Source organism: Spea bombifrons, chromosome 9 (assembly GCF_027358695.1).
Source record: "Spea bombifrons isolate aSpeBom1 chromosome 9, aSpeBom1.2.pri, whole genome shotgun sequence".
NCBI lineage: Eukaryota > Metazoa > Chordata > Amphibia > Anura > Pelobatidae > Spea > Spea bombifrons.
In genome coordinates, this window is record NC_071095.1 from 21,255,385 (window position 1) to 21,278,715 (window position 23,331).

At 44.6% G+C, this 23,331-nt stretch overlaps 1 protein-coding gene across 1 annotated transcript; it reads right to left on the reverse strand.

Moving 5' to 3' along the window:
* Positions 1-10,680: 10,680 nt before the first annotated feature.
* On the reverse strand, positions 10,681-22,774 carry DCAF5 (DDB1 and CUL4 associated factor 5). The gene is made up of 9 exons (XM_053474581.1): positions 22,427-22,774; positions 20,808-20,951; positions 18,753-18,789; positions 18,528-18,667; positions 18,096-18,225; positions 15,940-16,153; positions 13,676-13,742; positions 13,374-13,501; positions 10,681-12,870 (listed from the first exon to the last, which is right to left on the reverse strand). The coding sequence occupies exons 1-9, from the start codon at positions 22,632-22,634 to the stop codon at positions 11,131-11,133; spliced, it is 2,808 nt and encodes a 935-aa protein (XP_053330556.1). The 5' UTR covers positions 22,635-22,774; the 3' UTR covers positions 10,681-11,130.
* Positions 22,775-23,331: the final 557 nt, after the last annotated feature.

Sequence of the window (23,331 nt, forward strand, 5' to 3'; positions counted from 1 at the left end):
CCCAACCTGTTAATCGACTCATTTAAAACCCTGGGAGCCACAAGGAGAGACCTGCACTGGCAGATTTACAGACTTCTCTCATTCCACTCTAGACCATCAAGTATTGAGACTGCAAGAGTGCTGAGCAGCTAGACCTTCTGAGACATAAACGTTTCACCAAGAGCACCTATCTTACAGGGATCTCATACGTTTGAGGTTCACCTGCCATATTGAGAAGATGGATTGACAGATCAGGATCCCACTATATACATTGACCATTGCTTGACCCACTTTGAACCTTGGAACCTTTACACCTACTTTATGCAGATTGTACTGTTTTCGTCATGTTTCTAGAGCAGGGATAGCATTACCTTCTGTTACAATGTGTCTAAACGTCTAACTACCCTGTAAATGTTGTGTCTGGCAATTGTACGCCATTGAGGACTATGTTGGATCTTCATAAATCGTGAAATGCCCAGGGTACCTGGTGATTTGCGTGATCTCGAGAAGCCGCTCGGTTTAGAAGGGTTATTTACGGGAGCAATCTAATGTGAACAATGTTGCATTGTACATGTCTCCTAACGTGCACCGAGGAATGTTCAAATCAGACCGCGCTGACAAGTGTTCCCCTAACTGCTTTTGGGATAAAAGCTTTGCACTGTATTACTGCTGAGTTACAGGGAATGTGAGTGAACAGGAAGGAAGTCTGAACTCACACAAATAAAGTAAAAGTCTTGGGGAACGAGGCTCACGGGAGGGGAAGTCAGAAACACTTTGGCAGTGGATGTCAGAGACATTGAAACAGTGAAAGTACATCTGGCGAAGGAAAGACATGGCTGCTTTGCTATACGCGTAGCACCACTGCCCGAATATCCCAAAGCAACATTATCGGGGGCCTCTGCTGCCATTTTGTCTCATCTTCCTTAGTTGAGCCGCCATCGTTGGTGGTCTAGTAGGACGTTGCAGTGTAGCCAATGCTGGTAATGACACATTTGTTTTTGGGGATGGGGAGCAGGGCACCCACACTGCCCGGTCCACAAAGAGTGGAAATGTGTGCACCAGGGCCGGACTGAGGATGAAAAGCGGCCCTGGAACGTTATGATGTACAGAATGTTCGTCCAGCCAGGCTTCATGTACAGTATCCAGTTGTAGGCCACCCACTGCCGCTAAAGCAGAAGGGAGGGTAAGTATGTGGAGCTCTAGGCCTGCGGCCCACCGGGCATTTGCATGGGAGCCATGCACAGCATCTCCTTATATGGGCATGGTCGTGGTATGCCCCTGATTGGCTGCATTGAGGTGACGTCACTGCTGCTCGTGGCTCAGCTTATTGCCATGAGGCCGCCATAATGTCTTCCTTTAAGGAACTGCACTACAGGATGCAGCTGAGTAAACCATAGATCTCTACTGGAGAAGAATAAAGAAAAGGAGGATAATCCGCTCCCTCTTTCAGGACATCCAGGAGGAGAGCTGTAACTGCTGTGTCCCTGGGGAAGGAGCCATATGGACCGTATTCTGAGGAACACATACATTTTACATGTTGCTCATCAGTACATGTAAAGTGCTGCCCTGTAGTATGTGGGGTGTATGACCAAGTAATTTCCTTCTGTAATTTTATACATCCCAGACACTGTACTCAGCAACATGTGAAATAGATGTGCGTGTCCCTCATACATGGCCCATATGGCAACCTTACCCTGGGGCTAGGTGTCTACACACCACCATAAGTTCTATTGCTATTCCTGTTTATGTTTCCATATTGGCTTTTCGATGATTGACAGACCAGAACCATGTGTGTCCATATCTCTGGAAATGTTGGAGTTAATGAATATTATTAAATGGCTTTCTTGTTTACCTTCTAACAACACGACAAACACAATATAACGTCACAATGCAAGGAATGCTGGGCTTCACAACCTGCAGGGAGTGACTGCGGGAACATTTTGCGTTATTCACACTCGCCAGACTGAGACGGAAACCTCCTGAACCTGAAACTTTTTAAGAAAACGCCTCTCTGGTGGTGACATTTCTGCGGTACCGAGTGCTTCCTTTCATAGCATGCAGTCTCTGCCTTCCCAATCGATCCACCAGGGGACAGTGACAAATGCCACTATACAGAGTTACAATTAGTAACATACTAACAGTTAACTGTCAGACTTCATCCAAAGTGCCTTCCTACAGGCCCTTCATCTCACCAGGCCCATTTACCGCGCTGGACCAGCCTCTAATTAGTGCTTTAATAGGCGATGTGGGCATTTAAGTCACCGCGAGGACGGTAAATACACCAGAGGAGAGTTTGATGGACAGGCAAGGAGCTGGAGGGAGGTCATTGACAAAACCATAAAGAGAGTTCTGTTGAGTCCCTATACACATATGGATTCCAAAAAAGCCTAAATATAAGGTGACACACACGTACCATAAGCATTACAGTGTGTTTGATGGCTGGAGTGTACCTTTAATAAGAGTTATTTATGAAATGAATAAAACATACGAATTAAGATATTTTCTCCACATAATTGTATTTAAGGCTTTAGTATTACACACTCCACTCCCCTTTCCAGACATGGAGTATGCCGATTTCTGTAGAGGTAACAGAAGCTGGCATATTACCTGTCGGAGATCCCTGCATTAAGATGACTTGTCGATGACTTAACTTACTTCTTTGATTCCATTTCATTCAAGTACCGAACATACAAGGAAAACCCATCAGGTTCCATCAACGATGAAGTTCCCCAATGATTAGTCCTCCTCGAGATGAGGAGTAGTCTCTTAGCAAGCTGAGGATCTCCGACAGTGATCTGTTCCATACCCAGGATCAGGCGGTTCCTGGCAAACCACAAAACGTCCTGAGCACATAAGATGCCAAGCTTCTTCTATGGCACCTTCTATGGGACTTACCTTACTTGCTGTTGTGAAGTTTACTATTTGTTATTACGAGCTGCGGTTCTCCGCGAACGTAGTGTGTTTTAAAGCGCTTTGTAGAGGGTGACGTTTCACCTATACGTTGTGCTAGCTAATTAGGTAGCACATATGTATGTGAATAGGTATGTTTAATCTCAGACGCCATAAAAAATAAATACAAAAAAACTACAATTGTGGCTGCTGGGAGGGTTAGGCATGCATATGTGCGACCACAATCCTCTATGTTATATCAGCAACCCGCAATCTAGGTTCATATAGCACCCAGGCTACATATAAATATCATATATCTATATAGATATAGAGAGAGATATACAGTATATCAAAATGCTCTACAGGTTTAAATAAATTGAAGATTTGGTAAAGATGATACGTTTACAGGCAAACTGATTTGCAAGCTTTTAAGACCACTTTGGTCTAATCTTACCAATTTTATATAGCACCAACATATTCTGCAGTGCTGTATATTCAAATTCACTCGGGTATTTCAGCCCTTATATTTTAAAATCTCACATATCAAACTTTTCTTCTATATTTTAGCATATATACGTAGAAGGAGTGTTAATTTTACCAAATTTTTATCATTTATTCATTTATATAGCGCTATCATATCCTGCAGCGCTGTACAACGGGTAAACAGGACAGGTGGTGCGTCACATAATACTTTTGACTTACTGAGAAAAAAATATGAACTGTCCTGATTAATATTCAATTATATTGTCAAATGATTAAAGAGATTTTTATTGACAAGTTCATAATAAATATAAATGAATCAGTGGTTAACGTGATATATTCAGTGACACTTCTTAACTAAAATTGTATCTCCGTGACGCATATCCAATATATATATAAACACGTCTCCATGATAAATATATCTGATGATATATTATTATTATTTGTTGTTTTATATAGTGCCAAAATATTATGCAGCTCTGTACAATGGGTTATATTTATAAACGTATCTGTATGATAGAGAGATACCGGTATATAAAAACATATCTCCGTGATACATATCTGTAATATATATAACCATATCTCCGTGATACATATCAGTGATATATATATCTCCGTGATACATATCTGTAATATATATAAACATATCTCCGTGATACATATCAGTGATATATAAACATATTATTATTTATTGTTTTATATAGCGCCATCATATTCCACAACGATGTACAATGGATCATATATAAACATATCTTGGTGATACGCATATGTGATATATAAACATATTGCCATGATAAATATATGTGATATATTATTATTTATGTGTTGTTTTATATAGTGCTGAAATATTATGCAGCGCTGTACAATGGGATATATTTATAAACATATCTCCGTGATACATATCTGTGATATATATATATGTCTCCGTGATACATATCTGTGATATATATATATATCTTGGTGATACATTTCTGTGATTTATATATATGTCTCCGTGATACATATCTGTGATATATATATATATATATCTCCGTGATACATATCTGAAATATATATATATATATATATATATCTCTGTGATACATATCTGTGATATATAAACATATCTCCGTGATACATATCTGTGATATATAAACATATTGCCATGATAAATATAAGTGTTGAAATATTATGCAGCGCTGTACAATGGGATATATTTATAAACATATCTCTGTGATACATATCTGTGATATATATATATGTCTCCGTGATACATATCTGTGATATATATATATATATATATGTCTCCGTGATACATGTCTGTGATATATATATATGTCTCCGTGATACATGTCTGTGATATATAAACATATCTCCGTGATACATGTCTGTGATATATACGTATCATGGAGATATGTTTGTATATTTGTATATATTACTTTTTATAAGTATTTTTTTTTCACTAAAGGTGGCATCAGACCAGCATGTCTAGTCTAATAAAAGAAGTTATTTTATTAATTTATTTGGCTCATCTGTAGTCTGCAAATATCTTCGTTTATGTAACCCGGGATAAAAGGTGGCCGGCGTGCGAGACGATGCGTTGGAGGGAACCCTGGGTAAACGCTCGCTGACTTTAGAGCTTCCCGGGTTTACACTGCAAAGTATGCAGGGGGGGGGCGGTTTAGGAGCTTCCCGTCCATGTAAGGTAAGGCATGGGAGCCAAGCACAGCTTCTCCTTATATGGGCATAGTATTGGTAAGCCCCTGATTGGCTGCCGTGGGGTGATGTCACCGCTGCTCGTGGCTCAGCTTGTTGTTATGAGATGGGGATCGGGATAACGTGTCGAAATAATCCTGCAGCCCTGCATGGTGTATTGTGATGTGTAATAGGAAGCGCGGCCTGCCCGGGCAGTGCTACCGGGATAAAAGCATTGTAAACACCGGGAAAAAAGGAAACCACTGGAACTCTCACCTACAAATGTTCTACAAGACTTGGACGAGAGCCACCGGGTTGTGTAATAAGAGACTAGAAAGCACTAATGACATTTTATTGACGTGCTTGGTCATTTGTACGGAATGAAAAGGCCGTGCCCACCGGGTGGAATTCCAGAGCAGAAGCTTCGCTAGAACCTGGGTGAAGGCCACAGGATAAAAACCTGAGCTACAGCATCTGTAAAACAATGATTGACGGCTGTGTTTGCCAGTATGATATGCGGTATCCAGGCAAATGTAAAGCATGAAGATCACTGATCTCCCCAACGGCCCATTAACACTATGGAGGGCCGCGCGCTTTCTTTAAAAGTGGAGCGCCAGGATATGACATCATGTCCTAATTCCCAAGGGTTCGGAGCAGGTGCTATTAGCGTTTGTGTGTTAGTTATGGAGGGGGCAGGTTGCCACTTGGCTTTACATGCCCCTATAGGACAGAAAGCACTAAACCTCTCCTGGTTGGATCACAATTAAAACTCCCTGCTTGAATATAGGTTTTTCATATGGACTGTTATTAGAACCATATGGTTGCCATCATTAGTAAGTTACAATAGACTCACTGTGATGGACTATTAAACGGTTAATATTTCAAGGTAAAACTCACTTAGAAAGTTCAATTTAAGGCAATCAACATAGCAACCAATGGATAGGTAGGGGTTAAATGAAAGGCTCAGTAGTTCTCAGCCCTTAGTTGCTATTTCGAGTGTCTTGAATTCACATAGAATGTTTCCTTTTTATAATTAGCAAATTTCAACTAATCCCAGGGACACAAAGGTCAAACGTCTCAAAGTAGAAACACTTGGTGCTCATCTGAACTGCGACTTCCCATCACGCCCAGCCAGAGCAGGCGCGCTGCCGGGCATGATGAGAGTGCTAGCTGTCAGAACGCGGTGGGCCGGCGGATGCCGGACTCTTTGCGGTGCAGACGTGGAATAAGGGATGAATAATTAGTGGAAATAAAAAGTCTAGAAACTTTATTATGTTTAATATAAAAGGAATGGGAGCAACAAATCACCAGATGTCCCCTGTTACCGAGACTGCTTATTAAAAACGCACCATGCAGAGCAACGATTTTAATGTAGTCCCGTTTTATGCATTTTCCATCAGCATCCTGAATGAAAGGGTTAAACTGATCACATAGGAAATGCAGAGTACACTGCGCCAGGCAGCCTTACCATCCAGTAATGTGGGTACTTTATTACTTAGAAATGCATTCTTTACCTGCCCCCCTCCCCAAGTGGCAGTACAAAACCCATTGTATAGCCACCTCTCCCCCACAATTTGCCCCAGATTCAATTGTATAAAAGCAGCCATTGTATGGCTCACGCAGCTATTGTATGCATTAAGGTGGCCATGACGGCTGGAGTGTCCCTTTAAGCAGGAGCATGGACACAGGACAAACCATGTCCCCCCCGCGTGCCAACACAGGGCAGAACGGGGCAGCACCACACCCAGAGGTCCACCTGGGCCACCGATACGGCAGCGTGGACACCGGCCATACAGCTATCTGCCGTTATATTCTGAGTTTGTGCCAAACTTGCGAATACAAAGGTTTCTCCTGGTTGGAGCATTAGATGCTTTAGATGTTTGGACGGACAAGTCATTGAGAGAATATTTTTAACTTTATAAACGGAATTAGAAGATGTTTAAATATTCCTAAAAGCCACGCATGCACATGTTTATATATGTCGTATTTGTATTATTTTAAGCATGCAGGGGAAGCAATTTTTCTTTCAACATCATTTGAGCAGGAAGCTGGGCTATGAAACAAAAAAAGTTTAAAAGGCAAGAAATAATTGGCTTATTATTATCTTTTATTTATATAACGCCGACAATCTACGCAGCGCTTAATACAATACATATATTCAAGGGGTATGACGAGACGGGAATGGACAGACTAAGACAAACCGATACTGTATGTTTAGTCATGTTATGGTATGATGTCATCCCTAACATGTCAAATGGCCATGTGAAGTAATTTTAGTGGGTGTGGTCAAGGGATGGGCTTTACTAGGACTTTTTATATGATTTGTGTCATACGTGTTTAGTTTACATTGTTTTATTATAAAAAAAAAAAATTTTCAGCTCTTTATATACACAATTGAGACATGAATTGAGACACATGAATGCCTAGAAACTCTTTGGGATTGACCCCGAGTCTCCGGGGGAAGGTTCTCTGCATCTCCGGGTCAGTTTCTCTCCAGGGAGAGCAGAGATGTCACTCCCGCTCCTCACCTACTAAAGGCTGTCTGCGGCAGGCCCTGCTTTCGCATGTAGGTAGCCCACCCAAGGAAGTTCCCAAGCATGAGGACATGGTGACATTCTCAGACGCACCAATCACACGGAGTTCCAAGGAATTGGTGGCATCAGGGAAGGGAAGAAAACCAGTGGGTCCAAAGGAGGGACTTGGTATAAGAATGAAGGAGAACAGCAGTGTGTGGAAACAGAAGTAACTTTCAGGAGGCTTGGAGATGGGCATGAGGTGGGCAGAGGCAGATCCAAACACCAATCTTCCCATCGAGAGATCGAAGACTGTTCTGGAGGCTCAGTAATCAGAAGTGATACCTGGAGCCCAAAACCCAAGAGTCCCCAAGTATGTTCACAGATAAGGTCTTCAACCTTTAACCTCTTCATCTAATCCCATTGTTCATTGTCCTCCCCACGTTCCAAAATAAGACACACATTTAAAGGCGTTGGTAAATATAGACAGAGCTCTCCTGAAATGCCTTCAGAGATATACCTCGGGGCCGATAAAGAGGAAACATCTGATTTGCAGATGTGACTGACGGAGGAAACATGTTGCAGCACTGAACGCACCATCTGGAAGGTGCTTCATTTCAGATGTTTTAGGAATACATTCCAGAGACAGTTTTTTTATATATATCTGTAACAGGAGCTACTGAGAGTGAAGTCTGTTAGTGACACACGTGGGGTTCTAGAAGAGCCGGATGAAGCCGATACATTTCTTCCAGAGGGTTATGAAACTAAGTCAGAAGAGTAGGTGAAACAGCACCTTTAACATCAAAACCAGGGCGTGAGCGACCACATCGAACGCAATACAATTGCCCCGGCTGTTGCTCCATTTACATATCTGGGAACTCTCAGGGTTTTTGCCCCAATCTCAGTGTGAAGAGTCAGATTCTCAGGGTCACACGGTCTATAGCTGACTCCTTACTATATATGTTGTGTTCCTATATAAGACTTCCAATTGGTGCTTTGGCTATGGTTGATATCCCTGCTTGAATGCAGACATTAGGGAAACTATAATGTTCCAGCTTTTTGCCCATCCTAATTACAATCCATTTGGTTTCACTAATAGCAAAATGATTGCCGTTGTGCTGTGAGAGCTGCCAACGTGATGCATCATGTTTAAAAATTCTGCCTTCAAGATATTTGTCACAAGATCTTTACAATCTCTAGGACACTAGCGGCACGTGTGGAGTCTGCAGAGACAATGCAGGTCGAATCTTGTGTCTTTGAATGTTCTTCTAGTGGAACGGGAGGAAAAAGAGCTTTCCAATGTAATCTTCACCAAGGAGCTGCGGGAAATAGAGGATGATGTGCATTAAATGCCTTGGCTACGGGGTCTATTCACTAAAGAGGGTGTTGACGAGAGAGTTTTGGTTCCAACTCGTTGTCACTGTACATCATGAGAGGAGCCACCCCAGCGACATTCTGCGGTGGGAAGAGCTTGGCTGACCCTGTACGATGTCTAGTTAAATAACAGCTCTTTTAAGTCTCATCTATTGAGTTACACATGATACAGGGCCAGCCCAGTCCTTCATGATGCAGAAGCTTTAGAGAAAGAGGAAAGCTTGATGTTTAAAGTGGAGGAAAAAGCTGATGACCTTCTATACCAGAAGGTTAAGTCACTGTAAAGTCTAATTGCCGAATATAGTTTTGGTTACTCTATTTGGTTTGGCATAGATATGGGTAAATATTTTTATTTGTATATTTATTGTTACATTGTATGATTGGATACATGGTATTCATTAAATGAATAACTCAACTTGTCCTGGAAAATAAATCAATATATATATATATAGGTTGCACTAGGCATGCCTGGGAACTTTACAGGTTTTGCCGGGGTGAAGCGCTCGTTCCTCTGGTCTCTGCGGAGAATCCCAATGCTGCGTGATCCAAGTTGAGACACGCTTCCCTCCCCACCCGCTGTCAATCTTTCAATGTCTGCGGACCAACGTGTGCAGACCGCCATCAGGAAAAACGGTAGCTGAAGCCTGAATGTTCCCAGGTATGGCACTAGGTAAAGCGTAGACTACTTGTATGGCTCCTACAGGGAGAAATGTGTCCTGACCCCCCCGACACTCGAAGGGTTAAACCTGCAGCGCTTGTTGCGACATACACCCTCTGGCCTTTTAATTACATTTCTGGCAATTTCTTTCAGGTAGCTCACATCTGCTGCCTGTGCTCGCTTTACCAAGTTGCTGAATAATTACAGTTTGGTGCTGAAGCGATAACAGCCTAAGCAAGAATTGTAATAAGTGGGATGTTGTTTTCTATGGCAACATACAGAACTTTACCATCAAGTATTTGAAGTTTATTTAGCTAGCCACGTGCTGCCAAACCCCTGTGCAACGACTTGGTCTCAGTCGCAGTCTTTATTTTTATACAGGCTGGTAACCCAGCCTAGGGCAGCAGCCAAGACACACCACTGCTTAGGTGACAGGACCCGGCGGTCATGTAATCGCCGGCAGGCCCTAGTGCACAGATTACTTAGAGCAGGGGTAGGCAATCTTCGGCTCTCTAGAAGTTGTGAACTACATTTCCCTTGATGGTCTGCCAGCATTATGACTAAGAGCATTATGGGAGATGTAGTCCACAACATCAGGAGAGCCGAAGATTGCCTTAGAGGGCCCTTTCTTTTTGTAACTGGCCCGTGTACAGCGGCACAACCTCCAAAGCATGCTGTATCTTCTCTATGTGTCTTTGACATCATAGCACTTCTATGACATCACGGCACTTGGCAGAGAGTAGGCGAGGAGCAGCTGAAGCGCCGTCCTGAGCCATGCATAGGGCATTCCTCCACCTAAATACACCGCTGTATTATAGGGGAAATTTTCCCAAATGAATAAAAATACATTAAGCCAAAGTATACGTTTTCAGAAATAACATTTGGAGCTGGTGCTATGTTGGCTGCCATTTGCCGATTCAAACTTTCAGAATCAAGTAAGTTCCGATCAAACTGGACCTTTATTCTAGATCAGAAAATCAAGGTTTTTGCAGGGCCGTCGTGAAATATCACGATACGCGTACAAGATTATCCTTGCTGGGCGAGTGTACTAGAGGAGCACCAGCAAGAGCACGATGAAGCATTCTGCAAATGAGCACCCAAACAAGACATAGGTGGGAGAAGGGTTTTTCTTTAATCTGTGGGGTAATTCTGAAAGCTGTTTTGTTGCAAACAAATTAATTACTAAATACAGAAATTTGTTCAGAAAATAAAAAAAAGCCTTGTTTGGAAATGAATTTGATGGTACGTTCCTCTATTGTTCATCACTTAGAAGGTAACAAAACAAAAGCCACCAACACAGTTTTTATATTCTGTATTAAAGATACCCCCAAGAGCATGGGGATGGGGTGGGGGAGCGCCAGATGCCCGTCCACTCAAATATCAACAGAACGGGAAAGAGGAAATTATAAAAATAGCTTAAAGGAGAAACCGTTTTCATTAGTGCAAACTAAACTTTGGCTGTGCCACATGTTCAAAACCAACGAAGCCAGGTATATATTGACTTAGAGAGTCAGTAGCACATAGCCACACATCTGAACTCGACTGCATAACTCTTAGTACTTTTTATGTTTTCCTTTTCTTCTCTGAAAAGGAGTCCCCTGGCTCTTCGTGATCCGGCCGGTGCCTTTTCACTCCGCTGGATGCCTGGTATCCACCGGCGTCTGTATGATCTGTGAAGACCTCTTTGGTACACGTGTGCGTACCTACTGCCGTCAGACACGAGTCCCTATGCACTGGGGATGCCCCCTGTGACGGGACGGCACTGTCCAAATTGGAGTGAAAGCAAGATAATGTCGCCGGAGCTTCTTGTCCACCACCACGGCTCTGTCTACTATTACTAGAGACTGGTGAACGACAATGTAAATGTCCATTGCTATGATGTGTACAGAGAATGTCCGTCTGATCACCTTCTACCTCCTCCTCCTCCTGGCTTTTAATAGAATGGTCTATGCTTGTATTCACGGGAGGAGGAAACTCTCGGCTTAACGGGGATCGCCGGTTTAGAGTCTGTTGGTAGTTTTGGCTGCTTTGTGCTTCTTCACTTCCACACTGACCACAAGAACCTTCTGAACCAAGTGAAGCTTCTCTATGGATGGACACCCCATTCAGTTTCTTAGTCTCTGAGGGACACTCCACGGACCCGCTGTCTTGTGAAGTGTTCTCGAGATCCTCTGAGGAAAGCGGTTTCTCACCCTGATAGCTCTGACAAGTACTAAGGCTTTCTGGCGTGGAATCTCTTTGTGCAGAATGCTTTGCGTCTGAAGAAACGTCATCGCCTTGTGCAGGAGATGCAACGGGATTGTCATTTGAATGCGGCAATACACTGCGCCGTCCGCTACACCCTGGCCTTCCCTCTTCACCTTCCCCATCTGCATTGGACGGCTCTCCATCTTTCCCTTTAGAGTAGGATGTATACGAGTATTGCAGCCACTTATAAGCTTTGTATATCTTTCTCTCGACGGAGTTTATGCTAGAACAAAACGAAGACTTTCTTCCCACCTCCTTTGGCCGACTTCTCTCGGGTGATGAATCCGAAGACGTTGAAAGTTCATCCACCGTTAATTGAGGATAATCGTACACGTCTTCGCCAACAACAGTTGTCGCGCTTTCGTTGCTTAGTTTGACTCTTTCCTCCCGTTGCACTTTCTGGCGATGGCGGAGCGCGTTGCGTTGACGCATTGTGGCACGTCTATCGTTGAGGTTGCTTTCTTCATCGCTGCTACTGGTGCTGGAAAGTTCTTCCTCTGGAATTGGGGACTGCGGCCGGGGAAGAGGCTCGTTCTCTGTTTCCGTTTCGCAGGCGTTCTCGTCGGTGTCTGAGTTGTTGGAGGGGGCACACAGACGCTTATCATTGTATCTTCTTAATGCTAATAAGTGTAGCTCATGGGATGACAACTCCTGTCTTGTAGAAGGGAATTCTGCTGACCTCTGGGACTCTTCAGCAGTGACAGTCTCGTCAAACAACCCTGGTGTTTGCACTGGCGAGGGAGGTAACGAAGCTGAAGATTCGGAGTCGCTGTAAGCTGAACGTTCACTGACGCCAGGGTGAAGCTGTAAAATGGTGCTGTCGCTATCGGAATCAGAACTCCAACCTTCAATCTCCCGTCGCACCAGAGAATCGAAGAAAGCCATCATTCGTGGATCTTCCTGAACGGACTGGCTGGCGTAATCATGAGACAAACCACTTCCGCTGTTGAGCACAAGACCAATATACTCTTCATGTGTATACAAGGAGCGGGAGTCATCTTCACTTTCTCCATTGAGGTCTCCAGAGCATCCAGGTTGTTTATAAGGGCTCCATATCTGCAAAATAAGACATATGTTAGAGCCGGGTACAGAAATGAATTGGTATTTAAGGAGCTCATGGATCATAACGTTTTCTAATGGGATCCCACCGGCCTACAGACTTCATGGAATGCTAGCTAAACACTAATAAAGAACCAAGTTTGGGAATATTTTCGAAAAAGCTCTAGGCCAACTCTCACTTTCAAATATCTCCTTAGCGAGATATCCATTCCCCTTACCTCACCTATACACATTAACCCAAAACAGGGCAATAGGTCCTTATTTTTCCTCCCCTTTAAGTTTAGGTCGATGTTGAAGACCTACCACGGGTGTGTGGATGGACAGATGTACACAATGCATTACAAAGCACTGATAGTAACTTTTTTATGGGACTACACAAAGGGATCCTTGCATTCGCATTCCATATTGTCTTTGATTGCAGTCGTGTGGGGCAGCTATCTTTTTTAAAAAGCCACGTAATAATAACGGAAAAAAGACGAATAAAAAAAATCAGATCTCACCTTTATAATCTTCTCCACTCCAGAGGAGCAGATCATGTAGGTGTCAGGGTTGAAACGCACTTGATTTACAATTGAACGATGTCCCTTAAGTACCATGAAAGCCCCGTTCACAACTCTGCCGGCTCCACCTATAGAAATAACACAAACCACACAGTTCTATAGCTACATTCGTGGCATATAGTCGGCTTATAGTAAAACATCTGCTTATTTAGCCAATTAACCTCTTACGAATATATTCACAGACCCTAATACTGTCATAATTACATTGTGATCCATCCTAAGTCATAATGATATCCACATACCTGCTTCTGGGCTGGATGGGATTTTCCACATGTACAGGTTGAAATCATCGGAGCCAGATAGAATATACTGAAAGAACACATAAAATATAAATAAAAGGGTTATTTCATACGGTTCTACCAGTCACTGGAGGCTCTCTCCGCATGTTCCTGGGGGGGAGGGGTATCACCTACCCCCTGATACGGGGGGCATATATTAGGTTCCCCTTGAGCATGTAATGAGGTTTGGGAAACATGATGCAGCTCCATATTTTCTAAGGAATTACAGTTATGCGTCTGTTTTACATAACCCTCGACAGCTCGTTCCTTTCGAGGGCTGATATTTAGCCGGCAGCACGATATTAAAGTCTAGCTACCGCCATGAGCTCCTTTGTCCCCCAACAGCAGCCGCAGGGCTGCGTTTACCGAGTCAGAAAAGTGCTTTAATTCTTATTTTTCCATATAGTACTCCTATCTGTTAATCCAAACCACATCCGTAATTATTTGAAGAATATAAAAAACTGAATTTATTTCTCATTAATGAAACACCATCAACCACACGAATGCGGATCTTGGGCCTTAAGAACCAGAAGAAGAGATGGACCATAACTTTGCTGAAACTTCTATTCTTATTAACACAATATATATATAGATATATATTAACTTCAAGGAATTATTTTTTTTCTTTATTTTTAAACGTCTGTATGAAAGAACGTTGGACCCATTTGCAATGCATTTCGTTGGCTGTGGCCCATGGGGTGGTGGTCTTCACCTCCTGCCTCTGTTACCGTACAGAGAAGGAGGTCCCGACGGTTTGTCTGATGGAGGCTCTGTGCAGCGAGGACATGCCTGGAAGGAACGTGCACGGAAGCCATGAAACCCATAATGAGAAGGGATTAAGGCTTTCATTAAACGAGGCTGAATGTCTTCACGGAAAACTATTAGATGGGTGTAGGAGCCTCAAGGCACACGTCTGCAGCAGGCTCCTTACATGGAAGAATAGATTAATGCACCAAATCCAGTATTCATATTAAACCGCGTGCTATTTATTTATAGAAGCGGTGAATATAACTGCCTTACTAATTGCTTCTTATGATACATCTTACTACCAGATTGACAGGGATTATAAAACGCGCCCTCTATCCAGGCTACGGCTCTGATGGCAGTAATCCATAGGCATGCTAAGTATGGGATTGATGCGCATTATATATTAGCGCTGGATGCCGGGCCGAGGAATTCTTCTCATAGATGGACCTAAGCGTTTCCCATGTCTCGCTGTTTACAGGAACGCTGACAGCGCGCTGGGTTTGTGAAGCATCTGGCAGAGTTACGGCTTCAGAGAGAAAGGCGCATTCCTTGGCGGCTCGAACGCGCGGAGAAAGATCCCAAACGGGGCTCGTCACCCGTACAAAAGACTTGTGGTTACGCGTTCACTGCCACAAATCGCAACACGGAACAACCTCGAACCAACACATAAAACAGTTTTAAATCTACACATGGAGCCTAACGCATAAGCCCATCAACATGCCTGGAACATGCCTGGAACCCTGAATTTACAATAGACAAGAAGGTCCTTTATACAGAAGTCAGATCAGAACACGCAGAGGCTTCTTACCTTCTAATCTACTAAAGCTACTGTAAGTCGAGTATCTAGTCCTACACACAAACATTCAAAGCTCTTTGGCCAGCGCTCGTCATTTGGCACTTATTCTGGTTTCCTTCTTTCCCGAGGGAAATGGGAGAAATACGATTTCCCATCAACAGAAATATTAACACCTGATAAAACGAGGCGCGGTTATCACCGCAACGCCAGAGCTCCGGATGTTACCGCCACTTGTTAATGTAAAGTATTATAACCTCTACAAGGAGGAATATGGGAGATGTAGTCCTGCAGCAGCTGGAGGGCCGCAGGTTGGACGCCCCTGCTTTATTATATCTCCTTTCCTTCAGCACAACTGCTTCCAACATAAATCAGGCTTGGAAAAGCACAATCCTCCAGACTGCCAAGTGATAACAACCAGTAAACATATTTCCATTTTGAAACTCATAATCCATCGTTTTCCTGCGCAGTCTGCTTTCAATACGAACCATTTTAACGACGCTTTATCTCAGAGAAGTACGGAGGCTAAAAGGGAAACTTGCCAGGGGTGAAGGATAAAGGAGCTCGGTGAACGTCTACAATTAAGTATAGGTATGGTAGGTGCTGATAAGAAACCACCCGAGGGCAAAGAGCTACTTTGATCTGGCTTTTGAGGATATCTCCTGTCAAAGCCTAAGGGCCGTCTCACCTGGTCCCGGTCTCCTGCAAAGCAGCAGCTCTTCATGGTGCAAGAATTGAAGTAGCCCTGGTTGTCGAACTGAAATACAGGCAGACGCGAGTGAATGTCGTACAGGACGGGAGGCAAGCGCCTGCGAAGTGCTAGAAGCTGAGTCCCGTTGCTGTTGAATCGCACACTCATGGCACTCTGCAAGGAAAGGTTTCCACCGTATCGTAGCAGGGAGCTGAGGAAACACATCGAGTTCATGTCACAATAGGTTTTTGCAAACTTTAAAGCCTGCTGAAACATAGTAAAACGTTAACACTATAATATGCCGATTCATAGAATTATGTGGTCAGGTTGGCGTACTGTGACATCATCATCACGCAGAACAGTTTACAGGAAGCTTGGGACTCCAGAAAACAAGAAAGAAGCAAGAAAGACATCAACGTGCAGGAATAAGGGGCAGAATGATTGGACCCGGCCTGATTGCAATGAATGACTCCCACCCATCCTCCACTGCCCCTTTTCCGGAGATTCAGAATCTGAAAGTTTGCCTGGGAGTTTTTGCAAAAGCTTTCCTCGTCAACTCTAACATATCATGTATTCCATAAATCTGAAAGCCTGAGGACAGCAGTAAATTGAATAGCTCAAAAATAATAATTCCAATCTCTGCCTACGACCCATGCTTTCACTCTCTCATCACCTTGCTTCATTCTTACCTTCGAGACCCCCCCCCCCCGCATCTTATCTCTGGAATGCACTAACATGCCGAATCAAACTCCTCTAGCTCCAGGGTTTAAAGACATAGAAGAGGAGGCTACCAACTAAACTATTCCCTCTAACTGGTATCTAGTATGCTTCCTAAAAAAAAGACACAAAACCTCACTGCTCCTTAGTCTATTGTACTACGCACATAAGAAAAAGTGTCTCTTTCCAATCATTACATACTATATATATATATATATATATATATATATATATATATATATATATATATATATATATATATATATATATATATATAGGGTCCCATGGGCATAGCTGATGATCTGTTGGCCTCTGAGTATATACGTTCATTGTTTGAATGCATACGCATTGTCATCTTAAATTATTTACATCAGATAATACATGTTTATTGTATATATATATATATATATATATATATATATATATTTAGTTATTTATTTTTAAAGTGCTTGCTTACCGTCTAAAGGACTTTTTTTGTTCTCTCGAACATTGAGTGCTTTTACTCTGATACTGGTGGGATATTATTAACTAGGGTCCCTATGTGATTTTGGCCATCGCGGCGGATCAGTGGAATTGTGTTATCCTTTCACTTAAAACTATTTTTTTTTTTGGACTCCTCACCTAAGCACTGCTTTACAGACTTGCCCAAAATGATCCAGACTGTATTTTTCTACTTGGATGATTTACACGGAGACTAAAGCCAAGACAGTTCTGCCTGTTTCCCCCTGAGGCTCTGTGATCTCTGTGTGCGCCTTACAAGAAAAGCCCACATTTCCCACGAAAGCCAGAAATCTTAGGAATGTGGCACCCTGCGAAGTCTGGAACGGTCACGCTTCTTGTCGGGACCTGCGGTGATCGCCTCGGATTTGAGATTGCGATGGTAACCAGAGCGAGAGGAGGCTGCCCTCACTGAGCAGGGATATCACTCCCCCTGCTGGTGGAGACTGGAATAACATTTGCAATATGAATAATATTATACATTGTTATATATAGCGCCATGAAATTCCGTAGCGCTGTACAATGGGATTATAGAATATCCAACCTTATCAGCACACAGTAAAAAAAAGTTCAAAGCCGCTATAAGGATTGAGGAAGCCACAGATGATGTTCTTAATCTCAGGGTATTCACCGCGTTTTATGTGACACTTGGAAAATATAGAAAAGAACCCTAGTGCTTCGATGAGTTATGAAGGACATCACCAATACACTTCTGCTTCAGGGGAGCATGGCTGACTGTATTATAAATAGTTAAATAAGTGAGATTTCTCCCCTCACCTGTTGAATTATGCATTACACAGGGCCAGCTCAGACCTTTTTGCAGGAGAAGGTTGCCAGTGTTGGCTCTTTATAATGAATAATGAAAGGACTAAGCTGAAGCCTCAGCTTTCCTGAATACACCCATCGACTATTTAGAGAACGGACCCAATGCTTTTTACCTGTGTGGTTTCCGAATATCCCACAGTCCAACTCCCTCCTTGGAATTAGCCGTGGCCAAGAGCCTGGGTTCCACCGGGTTAAACATGACGCTGTGGAACGCCGATGGGTAATGAGCCAAGCAGAAGGGATCTGGCGGTGCAAGAGAGACACTGGTCAATACAGCACATCATGCCCCCTACCCAAGTGCTATATCCCATCTCACCCAGGTCATTAAGAGATAGCCACGTGCCCTCAAGGCCTGTCCTCTGGGAAGTGTCCAAGCGGCTGTCCCATTATTACTAAGGATGCATGAATTATATATAACTAAACTTGGCTCCAGAGCAGAAACACAGGAGCCATCCTCACCGAGGTCAATAAACTCCAACCTCGTGTGTTATGGGAATATAACGTATAAAGGTGATCTAATAATTAATAATAATAAGAAATCTTACCTCCATGCTGAGACTCCCGGATATCCCATATTAGAACCCTCCCATCATCAGATGAGCTCGCAAACACGTTATCATTGACCGGACTGACCGACAAGCCATACACAGCCTCTTCGTGGGCAAAAACATCCAACGTCTCGCCGCTGAAAGCAACAAAAGACATATAAATCCATCTCAAAAGCTTGATTCACACGCAGCATGGATCAGGGCACCACCAACGCTACATACCTTTCAACATCGTGAAGGATCACTTGTTCATCATTTCCTATAAAATAAATAAAATCTGAGCAAACAAGCACTTGGAGCTCAAATTAACCAGCAACAGGCGAAAAGCGGCACTTTCCTAAAGCAAACACCCTTTCTAAGGTGTCCTTACGACTGTAACTTGGGGTGCTTGCCTGCTGTAATTTGTTGATAAAGGGACCACTCCAGTATACCAGGGAGCCCCTGAACTAACAATGCATTCATACCTTGTAATAAAAAAAGCACTTACCTTAGGGAGAAGCAGAAGCTGCAGAGCTGCAGCTTCCCACTCCGGCTGTTGCACACCTCCGATCAATCATAGGAAAGCACTCCCAAGGGGAGTACTTTCTGCGCATATGCACAAGGGTCTATTTGGACCCCACCGGCAGCGCCCGGCTAGACAGCGCTGGACCTGACCGTCGGAAAGTATATTACGTGTTGGGAGATATGCTGGAGCGACACCGCCGAGAATGAAAGGGATCTCTCGGCTTTCATATACAAAATCCATATGATGGCTGCAGTGTCCCTTTCATTTTTCCTTTTAAATGAAAATATAATAATGTTCTGCCCCAGCCTAACCCTGCACTATGGGTTCTTTATTCATGAAAGACTCTGTAGGGCAGCTAAACCCTTTCCATGCCCCCTGGCAGGCCAGTGTGCCAAATGGCACGGGCAGCTGTGCCTCTCCTCAAACCTGAGAGAGCAAAGGACTGCTTCCCATGTCTGCGCATGCGTTCCCGTGGACAGATGCCAGCGATGCCGCCTGCCAACATGGGGGGGGGGCTGCCAAAAGAGCAAACGCGTGGCTTTCTCGTTGAAAAACTGCTTGATTGGATGACATACATAGATCAGCAACGTGAACGCAGTCTGATCCGTGAATAAATGATCGGGACGCGTCCGCCTGTCTTATGCATTTTTGATCGACACTTAATTAAAGCGATGATGTCATCTTTGATCAGGGGCGCTGGGCATCATTCCCGGACACGCTCGTTCCATTGGGAATGTTTTCCACGACAATATGACTCGAAGAAACGAACGGCAACCTTTTACAGATTGAAACGGCGCATTCGCAGCGTGAACAGTCACACCGGCGGTTTACAAAGCCAACGCGCTGAGGAAGCCCATGAGGAAGCCCCCATGGCACAACCGTTACAGCCTGCCATGCCGTCAAGTCTTTCGGCCCGCCGGGTCTACTGTAACCTTGCATAACCGTGTAAATGGGGATGCGTTATTTGGGTCAATATCTCCCTACTTATCTCCACGCCATATTTACTCATCTGTTCGTTAATCCTAAAAATGTCTTACAGAAGGGGTTCTGATCCGGGAAAGATAATACATGTGACCAGAGAATGCTCCCATATTATTTACTTATTATTATTATTATCGTTAATAAATCCTAGATAGACTTTTACTGCATCCCCAGCAGGGACGGACCCCCGTATTGCCGAATACCGCCATTACGGGGACATGGGGTGACACACCAACTAACCCACGGGATTCAGTACGAAAGGTCAGGTGTGGCAACATCCCTTGATGACGGACACACCATATTTATATACTGAATGTTTTAGAGGGCCACATCCCTCCCTTACACGGTAACTTTAGCAGGGGTGCCCAACCTGCGGCCCTCCTGCTGCTGATGTAGTGCTGCAGCAGCTTGAGGGCCGCAGGTTGGACGCCCCTGCCCTATAGGGTAGTATTTTTAATAATACTGGCTGAAGAGGTTTGGGGGTAGTGACGCCAGCCAGAAGGGAGGGCTAACATGGGGGAGTCCAGGCTGTCATTAGACATCACGATCTCCCGTGTAGCCGCAGGGAGATGTCCCTGTCTTTACAGCAAAGTCAGGACGTGCCGGTACGTCCTACGGGGCCTCTTAGCACAGCTTTTCCCGTATGGTCGCGGAGAGGATAAATTCCCTCACCGTTTTAGCCTCTACCGCTTCTCGCGGCAGGCTGCTCCGTTTATACACCACCCTTTCGGTAAAGTAAGTATCGGTGTATCAGGGATGTATCGTGCTTTGCTGGTAACGAGGAGACTCACCCCCAGAGAAGACTCTGGTGTTTCCGCTGTTGAACGCCAGGCAGAAAATATTTGAATGATGCTCCCCTTTCAGCTGGATGGGATTAGCTCTCGAGTGAATGGCTTCTTCCATATGCCACAGCAAAACGCGCCGGTCATCTCCTCCTGTAACAGACGGTACCTTATTAACTGGGCAGAGCAACTCTGTATCTACTTCCAGGTGCGATAATGTTTGGATGAGACAATGAGAACGTACAGAACAGAAGGTTATATATTGAATACCCCCCCCTTCTCATTCTGATCCCCCCGTGCAGCAGATCACGCAGCGATCAGACGGCAGGGCTCCTGATCACAGTACCCATGATCGGCTGGCAGGGGGTCATCAGAGACCCCGGCAGGGTCCCCGCAATGTGGATTTATTAACAGATGAGCAGGTATTCCAACATTGTAACCGTATAACCCCAAACGTGGCATTCCCAACGCATGCTATATTCATTTCATTTATCATTTATTTCCTCTATAAAAAACATGATGATGATGTCACACTTCCCACCTCATGTAGTAACCAACGCAAACTATTTTAAAAGTAGCACGTTTAGGAAAATAAAAGTTATAAGTAAGTAAGGAAGGAAGTAACAGATACTCTTAAAGAGGTTCTGAAGCAGCTGTGTTGCATGGAATGGTTGATGGGTTCCCCATGCCTGCCTGATTTTAACATTAAAGTACAAGGGCTAAATCAGGGTTAATGTAGGTCTCTTTCATGGTGTCCTTTACTGAGAGGGTGGTAGATAAGCGGAGCAGCCACCCAGCAGGAGCGGCAGAGGCCAACACAGCGAGGGAATTTAAAGATTCATGGGAATAGGTACAAAGCCAAACACGGGTGACTAGAGGGGCTGAACGGGTCTGATCTGCTGTCATATTCTGTGTTTTAGCCCAGATCCCATTGTACAGTGCTGCGGAATATGGTGGCGCTATAAAAAACATACAATATAACATAGTACGATACGATAACATATAATAACATAACACAACATAATAATAATAATAACAATAACATATATATATAAATAATAATAATACAGATCATTTATATAGTGCCGGTGCGATAACGTGTGCTCGCACTCATGTTGTATGTTGGTATGTTGTCACTGTTTGTGTTAGACGATATTTAATATTTACACTTCACGACACTTCAGATGGCCGGAGGGCAATTGTTGTATTTTGGGGCATGCGGCTGACACGCAAACGACGGCTAAGGCGTGTGCGCCGTATGCATTCTGTATGATATCTATAGGGCCCGTCACACACTGGAAGTCACGCAATTCTGGTCCAAAGTGGCGACACGGGATCAGTCCACTGGTTGCTATGGTAACCACGCCACTTTAGAACCTATGCAAAGTGCTACGTAGGTCACAAACGCCAGATATTGTAAAGATCCTTGAAAAGGGTTAAAATGACAGGGGGGGGGTGTTAATGCCCCTACGGAGGGCTGTCAGCCCCGAGTGGAAAGCCGTGGGGTGGATATTGTCGGGGTGAGGCCTGTGACACGGCATGTTTCCGGGGGGTAGTGGCCGCCCCGGTGCCCGGTTTTCGGGGTGCGGCCGGAGGGTGGGGAGGTATTTCGGGGACGGGGCACTCGCCTGACACCAGCATGCTGCCCCCGCTGTTGGAGAACTCGATGGCGTTGACACAGCCGAAGTGCCCGAGCAGGTCCTTCTTGTAGAGGTTCCTGCAGGCCTGCAGCCTCCTCCTCTGGAAGTCCTCCTTCAGTAACGGATCCCCGTGGAGCTCCCTGCGCGACAGGAAGCCTGCCACCGACAGCATACCGCAGCCTTTATTCCGCCTCATGGTGCCAGCTACCGGGCCGGTGTGTGCGTGTTTGCGCCCACCGAGCCTCCTCGCGCACACTCGGCAGTACACACCGAGCTGTGTATCCTCCGCTCGCGGGGCCGAGCTCCTCCTCCCTCAGCTGATCTACAGCTTCCTCCCCCTGACACTGTCCCCAGGAGCAGGCGAGCCGGGCCGGAGCAGTCCCCACACACCGGGCAGGCTCATCACACTAACAGCGGGAGAGCCCTGTCATCCGTCCCCGCAGGAGCTCGGTGTGTACCACACAGAGCGCCCCCCCCACCTTCCCAGCACTGGCAATGCCACAGGTACACCGTGACTTCACTATACATCACGAAGGGCCAACCCCGGTGAGCTCCTGCTGCAGGAAGAGCTTGGCTGGCCCTGGATAATGTATGATTAAGTCAGTGGGACGTCTCCAGTCTCTTGCACTATACATTATACGGGGCCAGCTCATCCAATCTCACTAGGAAACCTGCCATAACGAACAGTGGAGTGATGGGGTTAAAACCATAACCCCCCTTTAGGGAGTATACCCAACGTGTCCCGGATCTGTGACATAAGGTCCTTTTAGTACATTGATTGCTTCCCACGCGTGGAACACTCATGATCACCGTGGATTGGACCCTGCGTTCCAACGGCATCAGGGCTGTTCTTGGCTAAGGCATTAAATGTTAATAAACACATGCATGCCATC